The sequence below is a fragment of the Polyodon spathula genome, chromosome 24 (assembly GCF_017654505.1).
Source record: "Polyodon spathula isolate WHYD16114869_AA chromosome 24, ASM1765450v1, whole genome shotgun sequence".
Classification (NCBI taxonomy): Eukaryota; Metazoa; Chordata; class Actinopteri; order Acipenseriformes; family Polyodontidae; genus Polyodon; species Polyodon spathula.
This window is the reverse complement of record NC_054557.1, coordinates 8617114-8637671: the sequence shown is the minus strand read 5'-3', so window position 1 is coordinate 8637671 and position 20558 is coordinate 8617114. Positions and strand designations below refer to the sequence as shown.

General features: G+C 37.2%; 1 protein-coding gene across 1 annotated transcript; it reads right to left on the bottom strand.

Annotated features, from left to right (window-relative positions):
• Positions 1-633: 633 nt before the first annotated feature.
• On the bottom strand, positions 634-19617 carry ice2 (interactor of little elongator complex ELL subunit 2). Its single transcript, XM_041226928.1, has 15 exons — positions 19477-19617; positions 18561-18665; positions 17585-17822; positions 16447-16566; positions 16197-16331; positions 15714-15830; positions 15367-15526; positions 14548-14732; positions 13186-14116; positions 12547-12716; positions 11562-11691; positions 8595-8679; positions 8007-8057; positions 7124-7385; positions 634-1471 (listed from the first exon to the last, which is right to left on the bottom strand). The coding sequence occupies exons 1-15, from the start codon at positions 19488-19490 to the stop codon at positions 1271-1273; spliced, it is 2904 nt and encodes a 967-aa protein (XP_041082862.1). The 5' UTR covers positions 19491-19617; the 3' UTR covers positions 634-1270.
• Between the last annotated feature and the right edge of the window lie 941 nt (positions 19618-20558).

Genomic DNA, 20558 nt, shown 5'->3' with positions numbered 1-20558 from the left:
TTCACACAATGAAGATGGTATTCCCTTTGCAATCAGTAGTTCTGCAACATGACCGACAGATAAACTTAAGGCTTGCACAAATAGTTTACAATTGTAGAGGATTATCAGACTAACGCATTACTTAAACACTGCTAATTTTAACAGTGTCTGCGGTCCTCAATTAGTCCTAAATGTGGTCCTAATAAATTAGTTCATCCCCATATCCAACAAGTTTTCCAACACGTAATAGAATTGGAAATGGAAATGTGTAATAGAAGATCTTGTAAGAAGACAATGTCTCTTTCTGTGCACTGTATGCAATCAGGCAGTTCTGATTGTCTTTGTTTGTCTGGTGACCATGTTACTTACAATACATCTTCACTGGTAGACTGTACTGATAACCAATATAATGGGCAGATACTTGCACAGATCTGGCAATGAATGCTTAAGCAACAGAGTACCCACATAATGTTATACAGTAGTCATTCTGTACACAACAGAAAGCTTTTTTCAAATTTTTGTAGTTGGAGAATTCTATTCAAGAACGAACTTTTATTTAGAAACTAGATTCCTGGCAGAAACTGACAAAGTACAAGCTGCTGAACACACATTCCACAAACCACCCCCCCCCCCCCAAAAAAAAAAAATCTCTCTCTGAAGAGAGGAATTCCTCTCAGGCCAGTTACAAATAATCTTCAGCACATAAGATACTCAGAAAAAAGTGTAAGTACTGTAACTTGCATAAAATTCAGTGTATGCTCTTAAATCTGTTGTCCTTAAAATGCAGTGCTGAGTGCCTTTTCCCGATTAAGACTTACCCTTAACAAAAAAGATAATTTGTACTGAAACTGTTAATGCTCAGACTGCTCACACAGTAGACTGGTACAGGGTTTACCAGGAATGTTGCTGCAAATGGTGTTCCTTTAACTGTGCTAGAAAGAGTGAGGTCCTTTAATAGACAGTTAGAGTCAAGTTTTTTTTTTTAATTTTTTAAATTTAAATCATAGGTTTATTTTGCATTTATAATTACTGGCAGTTTTATTTTTAAATCATTCTGTACCAGTGATACAATTATTTATTGTTTACAAATGAAATCATACTGATAGTACTTCTTGTTAAGGCAAAAGAACATAAGCATTATCCAGCAACAAACAGTACTAAATAAGTGTCTACATACATTTAAACAAAGGGAAATTATACATATGTTACCCAAGGGGACCTGTTGGAAAAATAAATGTACACAAATAAATCAGCTTCAGGTTTAGTTTTTGCAGAACAACAGGGATTTGCTCTAGTTGTTCTGCTGCCTCTTTTGCCGGCATCTCTCCTTCCACTTTAGACGTTGTTGAATTTTCTTTCCCTTGTTCCTTTTCTTCTTCCCAGCCCCACCTTTGTTCCCACCAAGTTGAGCTGGCAACTGACTACTCTTTGTTTCCATGGCAACTGCCTTGCCGTCACAGGAAGTGTGCATGTTGCCTCTTGCCACACCTGCCTGGAGGACAAGAACACAGAAAAATGAAATTAAGCAACTAAGACCATTTTCTAAATATCTGAGCAGTTCAAAAACATTTTAAGGTTTATTTTTCAGTGTCTGCTTAAGGTTTAAGAGATTTGCTGTCCTAAAATGATAAGCAAAATAAGTGAAAGCATCTTTTGTATAGAATTCAGAACTGCTTCTTTAAGACTTGGTTTAACAGGCCAAAAAGGAAAAGCAGAAGCTCTGCTCTTTCTTCATGAGAAACTGCAGATTTTTCCCGTAAGTGCCAAACTAAAAAACAGCCCAGAGCTGCTTTAAAGGCAGGGCTTTTTAGCCATGGCAAATATAATTTTGACAGCTGAATGATGATTCCAAAAAGGGGAGCATTCACAACAAGAAAATGAGAAGTTATATAACAAGTCTATTTTTCTATAGTATGAAGCCTGCAGTTGTGATAGCACAGTTAGGAGTTAAACAGTTAGTTGGCTTTGTTTGAGGAATGTACCATAGTTTCCAGATTGAAGCAGTGTGACTCACTCAAACTCATAAACTTTACTGTGGGTTGGGGCCCAATGTGCTACAGTGCCTGAGCAATCTGATTTTGCAACAAAAAACCCTTATCAGCTTTTCTAATGTTTAAGCACAGTGAAATAAAATGAGGCCTATTTATTTATTAAGAAGAGTAAACTATTTTAACAGTTCACAGCTAGTAAGAAACTGCAATAAAAACATTGAAATGTACTTAACCAGCCTTTATTTTACAGACTTTAAAAATGATAGAATAATAGCAATAGGTATTTGCTCCAATTGGGAGCTGGGCCGACACCCTAAAAAAACAAACAAGCAATAATAATCATCACTGGGGAATTTACTTGAGATTATGGACCATATAATTTACGATGGGGAGGGGTTTGGTTTTTTTTGTCTCGTTTTTTCCTTTTGTTGTTCTTGTGGAGCGTAGGGATAATACTATCAAGAACTAAACAGCAGTATTTTTACACAATCAAAAATTTCCAGCCTTGACATATCATTTTACTCTGATCTGGTGGTAATAAAAAACAAACATTGTAGAGGTGAGCGAAGATATGATTATATGATTTTTATATCCTGTGCTGTTCCACACCACATTTGCTTGGAATGTAAAGGCAAGCAGCTTTTAAAGTGGGTGCACAATAGGCATAAGGAAAGTATAGTAATCTACATTAAAAAAAATCATATCAATGTAAAAGTCAGTGGTGGTTGGTTAACAGTGTTCGCCGAACCCCCAGATTTTTTGTCAATGAATTGCACTTCCCATAGTCTTGGTGACGTGCGTTTCATTTCCCCCACTCACATGACACTGGCACATCAATAATGCATCTGTTTAACAGATTGAAGACGGGCTGTATTCGCTCAGAAATGCGAGCACCTAAACCCGCTGTGCACGACGGCAACCAGCCGTCAGCCAGGACTGGCTGTCACTGGTTTAAAAAGGTCTGGATGGAATGCAGCCTGGTAGCCAACACGACGATCAGAGAGCATGTGTCAAGATAACCAAGGCTAAATACAAACTGCACAAAACTTTGTCTCTCAGTCTTGCAGAGTGTTGCTTTGCAAAACGACAGAACACGTTTAAGCTGTTTCCATATAGCTATTCTAATTATTCTAAAATTATCTAAAGTCGAATTACTCTTGTCTATCTTATCCATCTTTATTTTCATATTTGATTTTACATTCCACATATATTGTTGTTTTCATAGTTTTAATTTGCCTTTATTTCACACCATTTGTCCCGTTTTCTCCCGAGGCTGCTCTTAAGCAGTGCTTCTTGCCGTGTTTGGCAGTTTTGTTGTTAATTTACTGAATACCGACCACTACCTGTTTAGGATAATCAGTTATTAAATATGGTGTACAGTATATGTGTGTTATATTTTTATATTATTTTATATATTTAAATCCTATCGATCTGAGTCAGGTCTTTATTTATTTATTTTTTTCTAGCCGTTTTAAATATTAGATCTTTTCTGCCACTACTGGCTGTTTAAGAAAATCAGTTCAGAAATAAATATAAAATCCTGTCGATCTGTGTCAGGTTTATTTCTTCGGAATTATCTACCATTTCCTGGAAATACATTTTTAAAATCTACTTGTTGATTACACTTTTTTTTTTTCATTCGTTGGCTTTAATTAGGACTTCCATTTAAAATTTTATGCTTTCCTGTTCTTGTGTTGGATTAAATTTAGTCATTAAGTATTTAAATAATACAATTTTATATTTTTATATATATATATATATATATATATATATATATATATATATATATATATAAATAATGGAGGAAGTGCAGAAACTCCAAATCAAAACGTGGGGACCCAGCAGACCTCCCATAAAATTAGTGCAGGTGAACAGTGACAGAGGACAAGCATACACTCGACATTAACAAGTCCTGGTATAAGCAGAGGCCATGGGGTTGTGCAAGTGAAAGCCACAATGCACTGTTTTGCTTTCCTTGTCTCCTTTTTGCTAAGGCTCAGGGTGACACTGATGCAGCATGGTCAAGGACTGTAGTTACAGACCTGCAACATCTGTCCTCCAAATCAAAGAAACATGTGGTTTCTAGAGTTCAGAAAACAGGTGAAATGCATCTAGGTTTATTAGGTAGCGCGAATATCGCTGTCCAACTTAGCAGTGCTTACCAAAACACCATGAAGTACAATTGTGTAAAAACCGACACATACTTATATGCATCACTGAATGCATAAAGTATGGAGCTTTTGAATAGGACCCGCGATCGGATGATGAAACATCATCATTAACTAATCCTGGTGTGTTTCTTGGACTAGCAGATTTTGTTTCAAAGATTGACCAGGCCATGGAAACACACTTGAAGATGGCCAGTCTTTAAAGGCACCTCAAAGACTGTTCAAAATGAACTTCTAGGCTGTACGTTGGAGGTTTGCAGGGAAAAATATTGTGAAAGAACTTAAACAGACCGATTACATTGCTTTTCAAGTGGATGAAAGAGTAACATTACAAATGTTTCCCAAAGTGTATTAGTTTTTAGGTACATTGTTCCTAAAACTGGACGTGTTGTTGAGCATGTTTTTGGGGTTCACCGAGTTGAAACATGGAAATGCTGAAGCTATTTCCACTGCCATTATGCAACAGCTAGATGCCATATTCACAGAAGAAAGTGAAAAAGCTAAAATAATTGCACAGAGCTATGATGGAGCTAGTGTAATGCGTGGCGAGACTGGTGGGGTCCAGAAGCTTGTAAGGGACAAATATCCAAATGCACGTTATGTCCATTGCTATACCCATCAACTAAATCTAATAATGGTTCAAGCAGCAAGTCAAGTTTCAGAGGCTCAGATTTCTTGTCAGACCCTCTCTGGTTTTTCAACATTTCTCTCTCGCTCTTCAAAGAAAACTACTGTTTTGGATGAAGTCGTAAAGAAAAGACTTCCTACTGTTCCTCAAACCAGGTGGAATTTTCATAGTCGAGCAGTGAGGACAGTGTTTGAACAGGGTGAACATCTGCTGGAGTGTTTGCAAACAATAAGCAATTCAGGAGACTGACAGCATCACAGTTAGAGAAACATTTTTGTCATAGCCTCAATGACGCCACCTCCACAGAACCAACCCTGCCAGCTACATATGAGGTGTGAACACCCAAACATTTTGGCCACCAGTTGCCACTGTTAAAAGTAAACACTACAGTGGGACACTGAAGCTTTAAAACTTCTTTTCAGTTTAATGCTTAAGACTTCTAGGCCTGCTCTCCATTCAATGCACTATTAACCCTCAGCGGTTCTATGTCGGACCAGGTCCGACATTACAATTTTCCCTTTCCAGTCCGATGTCGAACCCTGTAAAGCACAGGTCTCTAGTCATTTGTTTCTCCGGAACAAGCAGAGAAAACCTTTCAAAGGCCGAATGAAGCCCCCCCCCCCAAAAAAAAAAAAAAAAAAAAAAAAAAAAGGTGCTTCTGAGTAATACAGTAGCCCCATGCACCAGAAATAACACGGACACAAACAATGGAGATAGCTGCTTCCGCATCCAGCGCTCAAAGAATATTACAGACATTTGCAGAGCTTTTTGAGACGTTATAGCAATAAAATAATGACTTGGATCGCATTATTGAGGAGTTTGATGATAAAACGAGTGATCAGGAGAGGATTTATCAGTATGCACGTCTCTAAAAAGGCATGTCAAAAATACAGCTAACAAAGGGTGGGGCTTGGCTAGAGATGCAGTACTTTTGCCATGTATTGCCTTTTAAACCTGTTTTACAATGGAAAAAAAAAAAAATTAAACAGCACGTGTAAAATAAACATTGCGTGTGAAAACAAATTGGACCTAACATGCCTGACAAGCGCTGAATAAACTGACTGCAGACACACCTAGATCATCTAGTCTTGCATTCCATAAATTCTGCATGTTGACACTTTCTCCAAAGTTCACTGGATCTCTACACACAGCCACATTCAGAAAATGTCTTTTTCATTTTGCATTTCAGTGATTATGGTTTGTAATTTGTCTAAACAATTGTTCAATTCCACCATCCCCCAACTTATTTTAAGACTAAAATAGGAGTTAAAGATCTTATTTGGTTGTGATATACCACTTTCTGGTTATAAGACAGACACGATAGGTCTATTTGTGAAACATTTCATCATAGTCTCAGTATGCAAATTTCAAGTAATGACTGTATCATGTTGCAAGACTTAAATGCCAAACCTTGCTGAATTAACACTCAAGTCCACACCATCAAACCAGATCTTTTTACTGAATGGCTGAAAGGTGACTTTAGTTCTTTCTGCCTTGTAGACTATTTACATGAATGTATTTTGGATTTGAAGATTGTCAACTATTGGGTTTTAAAAAATTGTTCCCAGTAGCACATTCATCATTGAGACCAATTTCTAAAGCCACTGTAATCTATTCTAATTGCAAACATACTTTTAGGCCAAAGCAGTATAATGTGTTATTTATGAAGGAAATATAGTTAAAGGGGTGTAGCAGGGAGAGCCCTGTCGCTGGTTCCTGTGCAAATGTCTGCAACAGGGACACGGAACAGGAGACGCGTTGCTGGACAACCAATTGAGCAGGTAGGCTCATCCGGCGCGGAGCTGACTGGGAGGTCTGAATTGGCTGGGGGACATGCCTGGGGAGGCTGCACAGAGCTCAAAAAGTGTATGTGCCACAGTTCAAGGCTGCTGCGTGGCCACTGCTACACAGACTGGCGTAGAGCAAAAGCTTGCGTTTGTTTACATCGAGGAGAGCGTCCGCTCCATGGAGAGAACTACTACACTATCCCTTCTTACTCCAAGACGGTGCTCGTGAACGCATTTCAGCCGAGGCTGTTTGAAGAGGCCTGAGTCGCCGTGAGGATGCCGGGACTCAGAGCAACAGAAGTAGGTTAGTAATAGGTTAAAGGGAGGTTGATCCCAAACAGTGTATGTGTGTGTGTATATATATATATATATATATATATATATATATATATATATATATATATATATAATATATTATATATATAAATAAGGCCAGCTGTTTCTCGGCGACCCTATATATATATATATATATATATATATATATATATATATATATATATATATATATATATATATATCAATTTACCAACATATAACATAATACCACACACATAACAAAACATCCCCCACCTCTTGTCCTTGCATGTTGCCTGTGCCTCTGGGAGGGAAGGTGCACGGGACTATCCCATGTTTCAGGTGATAAGGCAGCAGCAGGGAAGGATCCAGGGGTACCCATGGGACTGAGAGAGGCGACAGTGCTTCAGGCAAGCTACTGTGAGCTCTATGCAGGTTGTAGGTTGCTCGACTGGCAGTTTTCCCATCACAATCTTTAAAGATGGTAACCAAAGGATCTCCAGCTTTGTGGCTCAGCAGGTACTTTCCTTCCTGTAAACTGCAAACACGTGAATTATCAACACCCAAAATAAATAAATTACACAGCTGCAGTTTTTGTCATATAAAAGTTCACTACATGGCAATCTTGAAACAGATGCAATTTTTAAACACAAAAATACTCAGTCATCACTTACTGTATATATATATATATCTATATATATATATTACTATATATATATATATATATATATATATATATATGTGTGTGTGTGTGTGTGTGTTATTTTCTGATATCAATGTATGCAAAAACATCCCAGATGCATTACTCTCCTACACAATGCCATTCATAGTAACATTCAAACAGCTTAATCAAAGAACAGGATCTAACCAAAAAACCACCTAATTGATGTTCCATGAGGAACAGTCTCAACAGTGATAACTAGAGTGTATTTTCAAAGACAAGTATAAAACAACATGTAGAATCCAGGAGCAAGGTCAAGCTTGCCCTTTTCCATCATGAAACACTACTGAGCATTAAAAACAAGTATTTGGAGGAATCAGGGATATTCTGCCATTGTGACTAGATCTAGAGATGAACGAACAAGCAACATGATAAAACTTAAATCACAAAAAAAGAATGTGAAGTTCAAACACTTAAGGTTAGGATATATTAACTTACCCAATGACCTTTTTTAACAGGTGGTGAAGTATATTAAGTGAATTTACTGGTCTGTAACGACAAACAAAAATAGCACAGATAATACACGAAACACAACAAGAGGTTAATGAAACCATATGCATTCTTGTATAAACCAACACTGCTTCTCTAAGCTGTTCCTTATGTGGTTGCAACATTATTCTAAATGCTAAAAATGCAAAGGTGTTATTATTATTAAGAAGAAGAAGAAGAAGAAGAAGAAGAAGAAGAAGAAGAAGAAGAAGAAGAAGAAGAAGAAGAATCCAGAATGTGTCTAACTTTCAAAATCTACCCTTAAAGTATGTATTTCTGATTTTTTGAAGGGCTAATGACAGAGCCATTGTGTGCACTTTAGTAAAAACTAAAATGATTACAATTTATAAAAGGTGAGGTCAACACTCCCCAGGCTAAATGCATTGTGCTCCCAAGCACAAAAGCCTGAATGAGTAAAAAGGAGACTGGTGTAATTATAGAAGGCATTTTTATGTTCATCGTTTTTTAACCTTAACAAATGAAATAAACAATGCCTAGTTGTTACAGCCTAGTGGAAGCAGGGCCCAGTATACTCACTTGAAGTCACCAAATTTATCAGCTATTCGGTCTGGTGTGAACTCTTCCATCATAAATAGCTTTGATGTAAAAGCATCAATGTGACCTAAATGAAAAACCAAAAAACAGCGAACATGACTTCAATAAAAAAAATGACTAACAAAGATCAAAGCCTTGAAGACATATATATATATATATATATATATATATATATATATATATATATATATATATATATTTATATAATTATATATATATATATAGATATATAGATATACGGCAAGGTGTCCTATGTCTTTCAGCCTTCCACAGTCTGTTGTCCTGGGGCGTGCACATTGCTTGCAATGCAAACTCAATGCCAAAAAGCTTTATTTGGAAGGTTGCCTAATGATAGTCAACTACTCCATTACTGAAAAGGAAATGCCACACAGTCTAAAGAACTGACTACTATTGCATAAAAGAAAAAACGTGTGGTTGTGCAAACAGCACAAACATGAATTAACAGTTAGATGTGACAATTAACTAGGGCAGATTGTAACAGTACAGATCTCAGTAGTACATAATACAGCTGACCCAGGCATCTTTTTAATATTATTGGGCAAATGTATAGACATTTTAACTTCTGAGAAACAATAAATTAAACCTCAATTGTGAAAAAGCTGCCCACAAATCTGACCCAAAAGCCTGCTAACAAGGTAAGGCAATCTGGTCATGTGAACTGTGCCTATATTTGTGCAGTGCCACTAGTCAGGCTGTACGGTAGGCTTCCATGAAAAAATAGTTATGTCTGTTTTTATTACAGGCTTAAATTTGTTCAAATATAGTCTGAGCATTCTGTCAATGTTGGCATTGTGCAGCGCCACACCCTCAGGCTCTTGCTGATAAAACATGAATAACTTGTACTCTATCATGTATCTCTAGACACGTATTGCATATTTACTGCTACCCCGCTGCCACGTGCCCCAACATTTCAGTTTTGGAGAATGTGTCGTGAGAAGGGCTTCTAGAAACCCAACCCTTTATTTATGTCAAGATGACAATGCTAGTTGCACAAGTGTGTTGGTTTATACTTAAACAATCCAAGGTCCATGTTTTCTAAAAAAAAGATTTGAAATTGTGACCTCCTTCCATGAAGATAAAGTCCAACATTGAGAAACAATCTTCTCTATCTTTCTGCTTCTTGCATTTTCTCAAGACTAAACCTTTGACTTTTTGACTAACAATAGACATGAGTTAAATATCCATTTATAATGGGACAAGCCTTAACACATCAACTGTAAGGATTCTGTATCTACAATGCTTAGTAGAACACCACCATGACCCTTGTAACAATCTTAGTGTTTACTGGTCATTCTTTCATTGTACTGGGCTATTGCTGTTATACATTTTTGTTATTCACATGACCATTAATCAGCTGAGGCCTTGCTACAGCAGATATTTCATTATCTCCCTGCTGAAACTGTCTTTCCAGAAAATATTTAATTTCCCCATCTGAACATTGTATTACTGAATGCTTTTTGTAACCAATGTCATTCCATGTGAAATCAACACATACACTTTGCTGAAAGCTGCCATGCAGATAGAATTCACCGAGCTATTGAAACATGCAAAATATTCCACTCTTAGTACAAACTTGTAAAAATTGGAAATAGATAAGCGTACGGAGGATGTGTTTGTTAGGTATAATGCAAAAAAAAAAAAAGAAATGCAACCATCTTTTTCTTCTACAAATTAAACCTTATGGCAGAAGTAAAAAGATTTACTATGACGATAAATCAGAAAAAAAGTTTCTCCTTGATATTTGACCTGAGATTTAAGTATTTGGATGCCTTTTAAAAATAAAATACCTCAAACTCTGTTAGATATAGTGACAGGCAAGTTCAAGGAAAACAAAACATGCAATAAATCACTATGCAAGCATTAAGCACCTTAGACTGAATGGTGCATTATGTACCTTAGGATTCCAACAGCAGCATATTTTAACGTTTAGAAGAAACGGCAGGCAAGTGGGCCAAAAGAAGTTGTCCCACCCCAACCTTTTTCAAGCTTTGAATACATTTCGCACATTATGCAATAAAATTACTAGAATAAAAGTCTTCAAACACATCAAGGCACTCTGCCAAACAGACACAGGCAGAATTTCACAATTTGTTTTTCATTCCTATCAATAGAAATATGTGTTTGTTTGTTTTTTGTTTTTGTGAGATCATGACACTATATCAAAGTGTGGTCTACATCATTTATATGGATTTGGAGCAAAGCAAGGTTTACTTGACCACACTGAATGAAATTTAAGAAAATCAAAAGAATACAATCGTGTAACAAACATTAAGACAAAAACTCAAACTGTACTTATTGTCTCCATTCTTCAGAAGTGCCACTTTTTTGTTCAACATCCTGAAATGGCTAATTTCATGCAGGATTGTTCAAATTAATGGTAGTCATGGCAACATCTAAAACAAGCTAAAAACTTTTCACAGGACCTAGTGGATGAGTCATCCGAGGAAAACGTAATGGTGCATGTTTCTGTACAAATTTGACTGTTAATTACACAACTCTCTCATTTCCTAAGGTAAACTAACATTCCAGGAGAAAGCAAAGTTCATGCTTGTTGCAGATTCTGACCTTTTGGTATGTATTTGTTAAAAGCAATTTGTTACTGTTACCAAAATAGGGACAATTCAAAAGACATCAAAGACTGAGGCATATTCAGGACAAGATGTGGTAAGATTTCAGATCTTGGGGGTTGTACACTTTATTGCCTGAGAGTAACAGTCTGTCTGTCTGTCTGTCTGGTTAATGGGAGGGACCCATAATAGGAGACACCCACACCATACAAGGAGAATGGAAATAAGGAAACAGATGAAGGCACAGATAAGCAGACGCTGCTTCGTCAAATAGTAGAAAACAGTTGTGCTTGCCAAGCCTTTAAATTGACTTGCAAAGACACCAATCAGTGCTACGAAGAATGAAAAAAACATGACATACCTACAAAGAATGTGGTGTTTGAATGTAAAAGCCTTTGAGTCCACATGTGGCAAATCTCACTTTTAGTGAGAGCTTCCACTCCATAGCAGACCTGATACTCCACCTTCGGTAATACACAAACTGGGGTAAGCTGAAAAAGTAAGAATTTAGAAAATAATCTGTACTGGGATTAATATAACACTACCCTAACCACAAGCTTGACTAAATCTAAAAACTATGGGCCACATTGTTCTGAGCAGTTGCTACTTTAGCTACTAGTATTTATCATTCTGGAAACCATCTTGTGTCCATCAACTTTAACTCCATGATGTTAGTTAAGAACTGCAAGCAATATATTCATTTTACTGTAAGGAATGGGTATGCCTGATACAAACCAATGTTAACACATTATGAAAACAGACTAAAAGGAATGAGTTCACCTTAACAAGACCACTGCATTGGCAAAAATGGTTAATTAACAATTTCATATCTAATATTTCTAGTGTGTGGTGTGGTTACCTGGTAAAACACTATGTAACTGGTTTGAGAAATACATATTTCAAACTATTTAATAATGGGGTTATTTTAAATACCTGATGAGTGAATTAAGAGTGAATGTACTCACTTTAACAGTTTTCAAAAGGATACATCTCCTTATTATGTATTTCAATGCTTGTTGTTTTGCTCAGTTAAGTGGTGTTGTTTAAGTAATGATGTCCAAAATGTGATTTACTTTTTTAGTTCCAGGACTTTATTAGCTGATTTATTCAACGTAAGTTATCAATCTTTGAATAACTCCCAGTTATTAAATGTGTCTCCAACTTGACTTTGTATTTATGCATTACAATTGCTCACTGACATTCCAGCCCTTTATTAAAACCATATAAATATTCTGTTATTACAAAACACACTGTACACATTAAGTAGAATTAAGGCAAGTAAAAGGCACATGATACTTTACCTAAGTTTATTTTTACAGCTTTATCTGGCAAAAACAAAAGCACACCTTTCTAGTTGAGTTCCTTCTGTATCTGTTCAGCGCTTTATGCACACTGCTCCGGACCATCAGCAGCACATCTGCAAGGCTGAAGAGTTTATACACAAGGTTCCCCTCTTGTGGGGTTTCATAGTCCCCTTCTTTATCTTCACTGAGCAGAAGGTCGTCAGGAAGCAACACTATTAAATCATAAAACAAGTTTTGACAGTTAATGTCAAAGGTGGTAAAACAAGCAACGAGAAAGGCTCATCGGGTCTAATTTACAAAACACAATAGAAGGAGGAAAAAAAAACGCAATGGCCATCTAAGAATCAGATTCCCTCTTAATTTATTTCATTTAATTTTACTCATAAATTGTATTTTTTCCTGCATTCTGGGTGCAAGAAGGATAACCTTGACAGTCTAGCTTTTCCTGTTTACAGTGCCTGAAGGTAACTTTAGCAGCAGGGAGCCAAGCTGACTGACATTACCAATACAGGTGGCTTTTACTTAAACTAGCTTTAAGGACTTAAAAGGAAGTTATTGGTAAACCAGTTTGTATGTTAATTTGTTTAAACTCTAGATTTTGACCCCATTCCCTGTTCTGTTTCTTTATTTAGTACCGAGCCGAGTAACCTTGAAACTTAACCAAACTTAAATGTGCCCTACCTTTCTGTTGCCACACAGACTGAAAGCTTCCGGCAGATGGGTCAGCTGCAACCCCTTGACTGTTGGGCTTCACAATGGGCTCAGGATGGCACTGACGGGTCGTTGCTGACAGATTACCAGGTGTGGCTTTTGGGGAGGCTGGTTCATGTGATGTTCTGGTGCTTGGCTTCAACAGTTTGCACTGCATTTTAAGGATCTCCCCAAGCTGGTCACATGTTTTTAACTTTTTAACTATAGGTCTTTTGGCTCCTCTTTTTCTCCCCCTTGTGTTTGGGGAGGTAATATCCTGACTGCTCTGATGATTTGGTTCAGGGGAAGGAGACCTGGGTGTATCTGGTATTTGATCTGAAACTGATGTCTCCATCTTGGAGGGGGATTTAGACAGGGTTTTGTCATTTTTTACTGAACTACTGCCATCATCAATTACCAATCGTTCTTCATCGGAATCGATGGAAAAAAGGCTTCCCTCAGGTTCTTGATTTTCTTGACTTGCAGACATTAACCCTGAGCATGTAGATGCCATTTCTGGGCAAGTGTCACTTACATTTTCATCGCTGGCAGTCTTAATTGCATTCTCTTCTTCCACTTCATTCACTGAAGAGTCTTCCAATTGTGAACCATCTTCTGAATCAGTCCCAGAGACATCTCCAGAGACTAACTTCTTTTGGTTGAAGTCCTTGCCTGTTACCTTGTGAGCTTCTGTAATGGCATCATTTGAAGTCACTTCAGATGTGCTACCAGGTTGAGAAGGTAAAGACTGGGGTCTTTTGAATTCCGTAGATAAAGCTGCTTTGATTTGATTGCTTTGAGATTTTGGCTTCTTACATAACGATGATGATGATGATGTTCCAAAAGTCTCCAGATCTGTGAAGTCAGTCTCAAAGTCAACATCCACATTATCAAAGGATATAGTTGCTCTTGGGCCGCTTTCCTGGAAAATATCAGATTACAGGGCTTGCAAACAGGGATTTCTTCAACCAGGTAGAAGTAGATATCCTTTTATAAAATGAAATAATAAGTTTGCTATGAAAGTGCATGACAGGAAGGATATTCTGCAATTAGCATGGAACTTGGCTTTATTACTGATTTTGATAAATCAGTCCCTACAGGCTAGTCTTTAAAATTGTATCATTAAGTATATGGTTCAACCCTAATAGTGTAGGGGACTTTAAAAAAAAAAATAATAATAATAATACCAACAACCAGAAGAGCAATTTTAATACCAGTGTGACTGTGCAGAGTGCAAGATCTTACCAGCTGAATAGATTACTCAGGGAAATGATTTGCAGTTTGCTATCTACTTATTAAAAGTAGTTAACCCTACCTGACTGCCCTGTAAAATCTTTGTACATGCACACTAACCTTCCAGGGGGGCACATTCTCTTCAGCTTGTTTGTCTAGCACCAAGCCAGAGACAGGCATAAAGGAAATTTTATTCATTAGAAGGTTAAAGGTTTCCTTGTGAAAAATATGATTCTTCTCCCGCGTTGTCATTTCTTTCTTTGGAAGAGGAGAGTCAATAAAGGCTAGCTTCTTTATGCCGGTACCTGGAAAAAAATACAGAAATTACTAAGGACATTCAACATTTTCAACATTCAGGTTACAGAAATTATCTGAGCGTCTATTACACATTACTTTCACAGGCAGAGAATTAAACCAATATGACAGAGAAAGTACATCATTGCTAAAACTGTGCTGCTGTGTCAGTGCTTAATAAACATAAGCTAAATACAGATCTTTAGGCCACAACAAAATACATAGGTTTGCTGTAACTTGACAAACATGTCATTATACACCTGCCCCAATCATTTGGCCTTTAAAGAAATGAGTTCAATGGCATGGGACTTCTCACATTATAGCGGAAATAAAAATATTTGCTGGCATCTGTGCACCACCTTGTGGCCAAAAGATACAATCACACCTTACTGACTTGCAAAACTTACCTTTGGTCAAAACAATCTTCTGCAGTATGTCAATAAAACCATATGTGGAGGTATTATTAAATTAGTTAGAAAAGCACTTCCTGCCTCCTCTGAACTAGTTTTAACCAGTACAATGATGTCCTTGCCTTTCCATTTGCATATACAGGTCTACTGTATTCCAGTTGTCTAAATAAATGTTTAGTTGTGAAGTCTAAACTGCACTTGTTTCACTCTTGTCACTGCCTGTGTAGCTTCTTACCTTCTCCAGGGACTGTTTTAATGCAAACTGGAATCTCCCATGAATCTTTGTAGTCTGGTCCATGGTTGTTCAGAAGGGTAAACAATGCTTCACTGGTGATAGATACTTGAGGATTGTACTTCAGTGAAAGCTTTTCTGCATTTGAGTCACAACTGATGTCCTTAAAACAAACCAGGAGTGTACATGTTATATTCTGTTGTTCAAATTATGGTCTTACTGTATCTGACACACACACACACACACACACTTGTGCCTTTATGCGGTGAAGTACCGTACTGTACTGTCGGTAGTGAATTACACTTTTTTCTCAAACTGTGAAATGAAATAGAGGGTCACTGTATACTTACTGCATGTACATTACATGCTGCCTTTTCTGGTGGGGCAAGAGACGCAACAACGCTATAGTCTGTAATCAACTGTACCTGCCCCTCCGAAAACTTTGCCTTGGTCATTCTAACCTCCCCCTGGAAAGAAAAACACAATATTCCCAAACATCAGTGTCCAGATTGTTACACTTCTGTAAGACAACACAAAGGGGCCTACTTTGCATTGTTGTTGTGTATAATGTATCTTGGCAGGTGGGGCCAGCAAATAAAGGACAACCACGAAAAGTCACAGAAGTCTCTATAGCCCTTTGTTATTAGATTCAATTGTATTACCTTCTTAATATGGGCATCACAGAGTACTAAGAGAAGACCACTTTAATTTAACTTTAGCTAGTACGAATCTGGTTGCTGTGTGCCAACTTTTTACTGTTGTTGGCGGTCATTAATTAATGTGTTAATCAGATTCATTTTACACAATCTGCAAAGAATCAAATAGAAATTTACCAGTGTGAGTAAGGGTTTCTCAAGCTTCAAGGTCAGCTCTGGGTTAAACTTGCCTCCTGTTATGCATGTCATTTCATGCATTAGGTAAACTGCAGGGTAAATCTTCACCTTCTTAATGCAAGCTCTCAGGTACTCCTGTGAAAGGAAATAGAGAACGGTTATGACACGTTTACTTCAATGCTCTGTGCCACAAGCAGGGTTCATTGCCATTAATGCTAAACACTGTTAACATATAGCACGCAAGCATTACCTCAGTGTAGCGGGCTGCGTCTCCAGAAATGATTTCGTAATCACTTGCACAGAATTTTGCAGCATTTTGCAGAAATTTTTGGAACTCAACAACTTCTTCATTCACAGCTGTTTGTAAATCCTGGAAGGAGATATTGGGGGGAAATACTGGTTGGAAAAAGTCTGATTAGCATACAAATTGTTGGATGGCAACAGGTCTGAAGTTGTGCACGGTATTTATTCTATTGACAACAAGGTGCTCACAGCCAGCAATTTCAAACCTGGCAAGATGGTATAACCAGACACACTATGTCAATGACAGGCCACGAACTGGGAGACCAAGAGTCACAACACCTGCCCAAGATCAACAGATCATTTTGCAGCATCTTTGTGATGTCAATTGTTAATCAGCACAATACAAAGTCACTGCACCTGCTCTAAAACAGTTTATCCTTTTTTGTTCACATCTAGTGAATTTTATCCAAATATAAGTGATACGTTTCTTTTGATGCTCAAATATAAGTAATAAGTTTCTTTTGATGCTCAATATAGATATGTACAATAGGCTTAAACAGACAATAGTAAAATCAAATGAAGTTGGCTGATGCATTGTAGACTTCACATTGTTGTAGGGTGCATAGGTGATACAAAACTATTTTAAATTGAAACTAAATTATTTCAGCATATTTTGTTTTTTATTTTAGTCTACTTACAATTAGCCCAAAATAAATCATAGTGTTGTATTAACACACTATTGCTATACAGCACCTTACATAACTGCCTGCGCAAAATCCTTGTCAGACCTTCGTGAATAGCTCACGAATGTATGGCAACTCATTAGCTGTGTTTAACAAGCTGCTTTTTTTGCATCCTCTAAATCCTTGTTTTCCGCACAGAAATGCGAATAGTAAACAGGACAGGGGCAGAACTGCACAGGATAACCATGTTTTGCGTCCGGTAAACGCTTCGTAATTGAGGCCCTAGGTAGCTACACCAGCTACAAAAAACAAAAAAAAAAAAACAGAAAGCTGCAGCCATACATGCACTTTACATGCAGGTAAAGGCATATCAAATTACATTTCTAGAGTTTCTTTTTTTTTATGGATATGCAATAATTTAAGGTACATAAAAAAAGAAAAAAGATTGCAGTAAAAAGTTACCTGATGGTCTCTCAACTCGTACTGCTTTTTGTATTTGCAGTTTATAGTCATCAGACGCAGATACGTTTTCTGCTCCCTCTCAGTCAGCCTGGAGAGGCAGGGGAATGGTACTCTAGGCTCCGGGATTGGGTCTGCAGTGGATTTCTCATCTTGCTTCCGTGATGTAGGACATTCAGGTTTCAAATTTGTATTCTCTTCAGTCAGTTGAGCTGGTGTTTCTTCAGATTTTATCGTTGGGCTAAAAGAATAATCATAACGACTTACACCTTGTGCTTTTAAAACAGAGTGCAAGGGGCACTCTGTTTTGTGGCGCATCTGGCGCATGTGGCGCATCCGGCAAAGGCTCTCCGCGTTACGTGCAGGATGCGCCCTATAACCTGGCTCGAGTCCAGACTATTCCACTGCTGACCGGGAAAGGCGCACAATTGGCAGAGTGCCGCCCCAGGGAGGAAAGGGCCTAGGTCAGCCAAGTCGATGTATCATGGCACAACCAATCTGGGGTCACTTGATGAGCTTAAATTCAAATTGTTATTTTTAGTTGTATTAGTATGAAAGCATTAAAATGTGACTGAAAACCTGATTTGACAGTTAAATAAAGCTTTGTTTTGCCTAAGTCAGCTGCAGTTCTTTTAATTGGATAAGGTGCTGCTGCAATGCAAGCTTACTGTATATTACGTGTAGATAAAACGTATTTTTATTTACATTATAAAAACATTACTGTTCTATATAACATTTTTAAAATACACGTTAATGTTTTACTCCATATGGATTACCTGCAAGATAACTGGATTTTCAATCAAATACAAACAAAGTTTGTGCAAATTAGTACCATCAAAGGTTCGAGCCTTCCGTTACAGCCCAATAAAATTGGTGTCATTTAAGAGTGTACACTTATCAGCTACTAGTATGAAAAGAAGAACAAAATAGGATGCACATAAACATATACAAACAATACAAACAGTCATAATTACAATACCTGTGTGCCATCAGCCAAAGATCTTTAAGAGATGGAGCCAGCGAGTACTTTTCATACATGTCTCGCGAGAAAAATACTGTGCTGCCATTCTTAGGGGCAGTATCCCTGTTGAAAAAAACAAAACAAAACAAAAAAAAAACAGATATTAAAAGTTCATAAAATGCAATAAAATAAAAATAAAACAACATATAGATTATATTTGTCTACAGTATACACACACAGGACTCAGGGATCGACACTTGATGATGTCTCAGTCTTACTAACAGTGCAAGATCCCTGCTCATGCAATTAATAACAGACTATTGGGGTTTTAATCTGGACGTTTTCTTTAAATGGATTTATCTCTCCGAGCATGTGCACAGCTCAGGACATAGTGAAGGCGCAGATACGGATAGATCTTTAGGCATATAATAACAGCGTACCCCTCAGAAACATAATACTAATGACAATAAAACTGCTTGAAAGTATAGTGACCTACTTTATTAAATGTAATTTAAGATTTTTTTTTTAAATGTATTTATTTTATTTTTTTTAGACACGGGACGGGTCAAAAAAGCTAAAGTGTAATTCCCCAATCTTCGTTGAATTCCACATAGGCACAGAAAATTGATATCAAACAACCAGCTATAATGCCAATCTTCAAACGGTTGAAATTTTTCAACTTTATGGGAATATATATATATATATAATATATATATATATATATATATATATATATATGTTATTCATCAAAAAAAAAACGTTTTATTATTTACTACTATAAGGAAATGATAATCCACTGCCATATTTTGTAATTAACAACTGTAATCATTTATATTAGTTTATTAACCGGGTGAAGCACATGCTGTTAAACTCTGAGTAACTAAATTTCAATTAAATATCGTATGGTACCGGTACACAAAACATGAACACTTACCACGTTAATGCCATTTCAAAAATGTCAAATCAACAGTTACGTTTTAAGTGCTGTAAGAAAAAACAGCAATCGAATAGCTTTAATTCAAGTCCATAATGTCGTTGGATGCCCTGTTTACAATAGCATTGGGTTGAAGCTCATTCTGCGTGTCACAGAAAAAAATCTTCCCCTGGAAACGCGAATCTAAAAGGATGTGGCCCACGAGAAGAGGATTTTGACCTGATTCGTTACATTACACCATGTAACAATTTTTTTTTGTTCCTGGGTAGTAAGTGTTATTTCCTAATTGCTTATGCCTCAAAAGTATAGAAAATGGCTATTATTTTACGTGTATTTATACTAAAGTAATACAAAAATGACTACAAAAGATTTAGAAGTGAGTAGTTTTTCGAGATTTACGATTATACTGTATTTACTGTATTTATTTACATGTGTAACGAGAACCACATATTGCATTCATTCTAGAATTTTCCAAAAGGAAAAAAAAAAAAAAAATCAAGTCCCAGGCAGTAATCTCAAAATGCATATTATCATTTTCTTTGTCAAATTAATTAGATCATTTTGAATTCTCAAAGTTTAGCTGGCTCAGAATTCAGTTTTTTACATCAATAATTCAACCCCCTAGGCCTTATTGACACCCACTGTGTGTGTGTGTGTGTGGGGAGGGGGGGGTATGTATGTATGTATGTGTGTGTTTATATATATATAAACTCGGCTGCATCACTTCCACCAAAGTTAATTGGCAAAGCAGATCGACATGTCAGGGTTCTTCCTTGGCTGTAGATAAAGTCCTGTGCCACTGCATCAGTTATGCTAATATTGCTGGGTGCACTGTCACTATTCGTCATTATTTCAGGAGGTAGTTGGGACCTGTGTCCCCCTAGTGGCAGGACTGACATAACTTAGTTCTGTTACCTACCAGTACTTATCAAAAGCTGTCAAATGTTTTTTTCAGAATGTGGCCCGGCTGAAAGCGAGCATCCTCACTTGCAGGTGCAGACGTGTGGCTAAGTATGTTAGCTTGCCTCGCACACTGACTGCATGCCTGCCACAGGGCTCCCCTGGGTCCTAAGCCATGCTAG

Bases quoted from the DNA above. Each gene is read 5' to 3' on its own strand.
- ice2 (XM_041226928.1), bottom strand. The intron at 17,823-18,560 runs GTATTGTAATTA...TTATTCTTTTAG, and splicing joins CTTTGGCTGATGGCACACAG to CCCAACGATAAAATCTGAAG. The intron at 14,733-15,366 runs GTAAGAAGCTAC...ATTTTTTTCCAG, and splicing joins TAAAACAGTCCCTGGAGAAG to GTACCGGCATAAAGAAGCTA.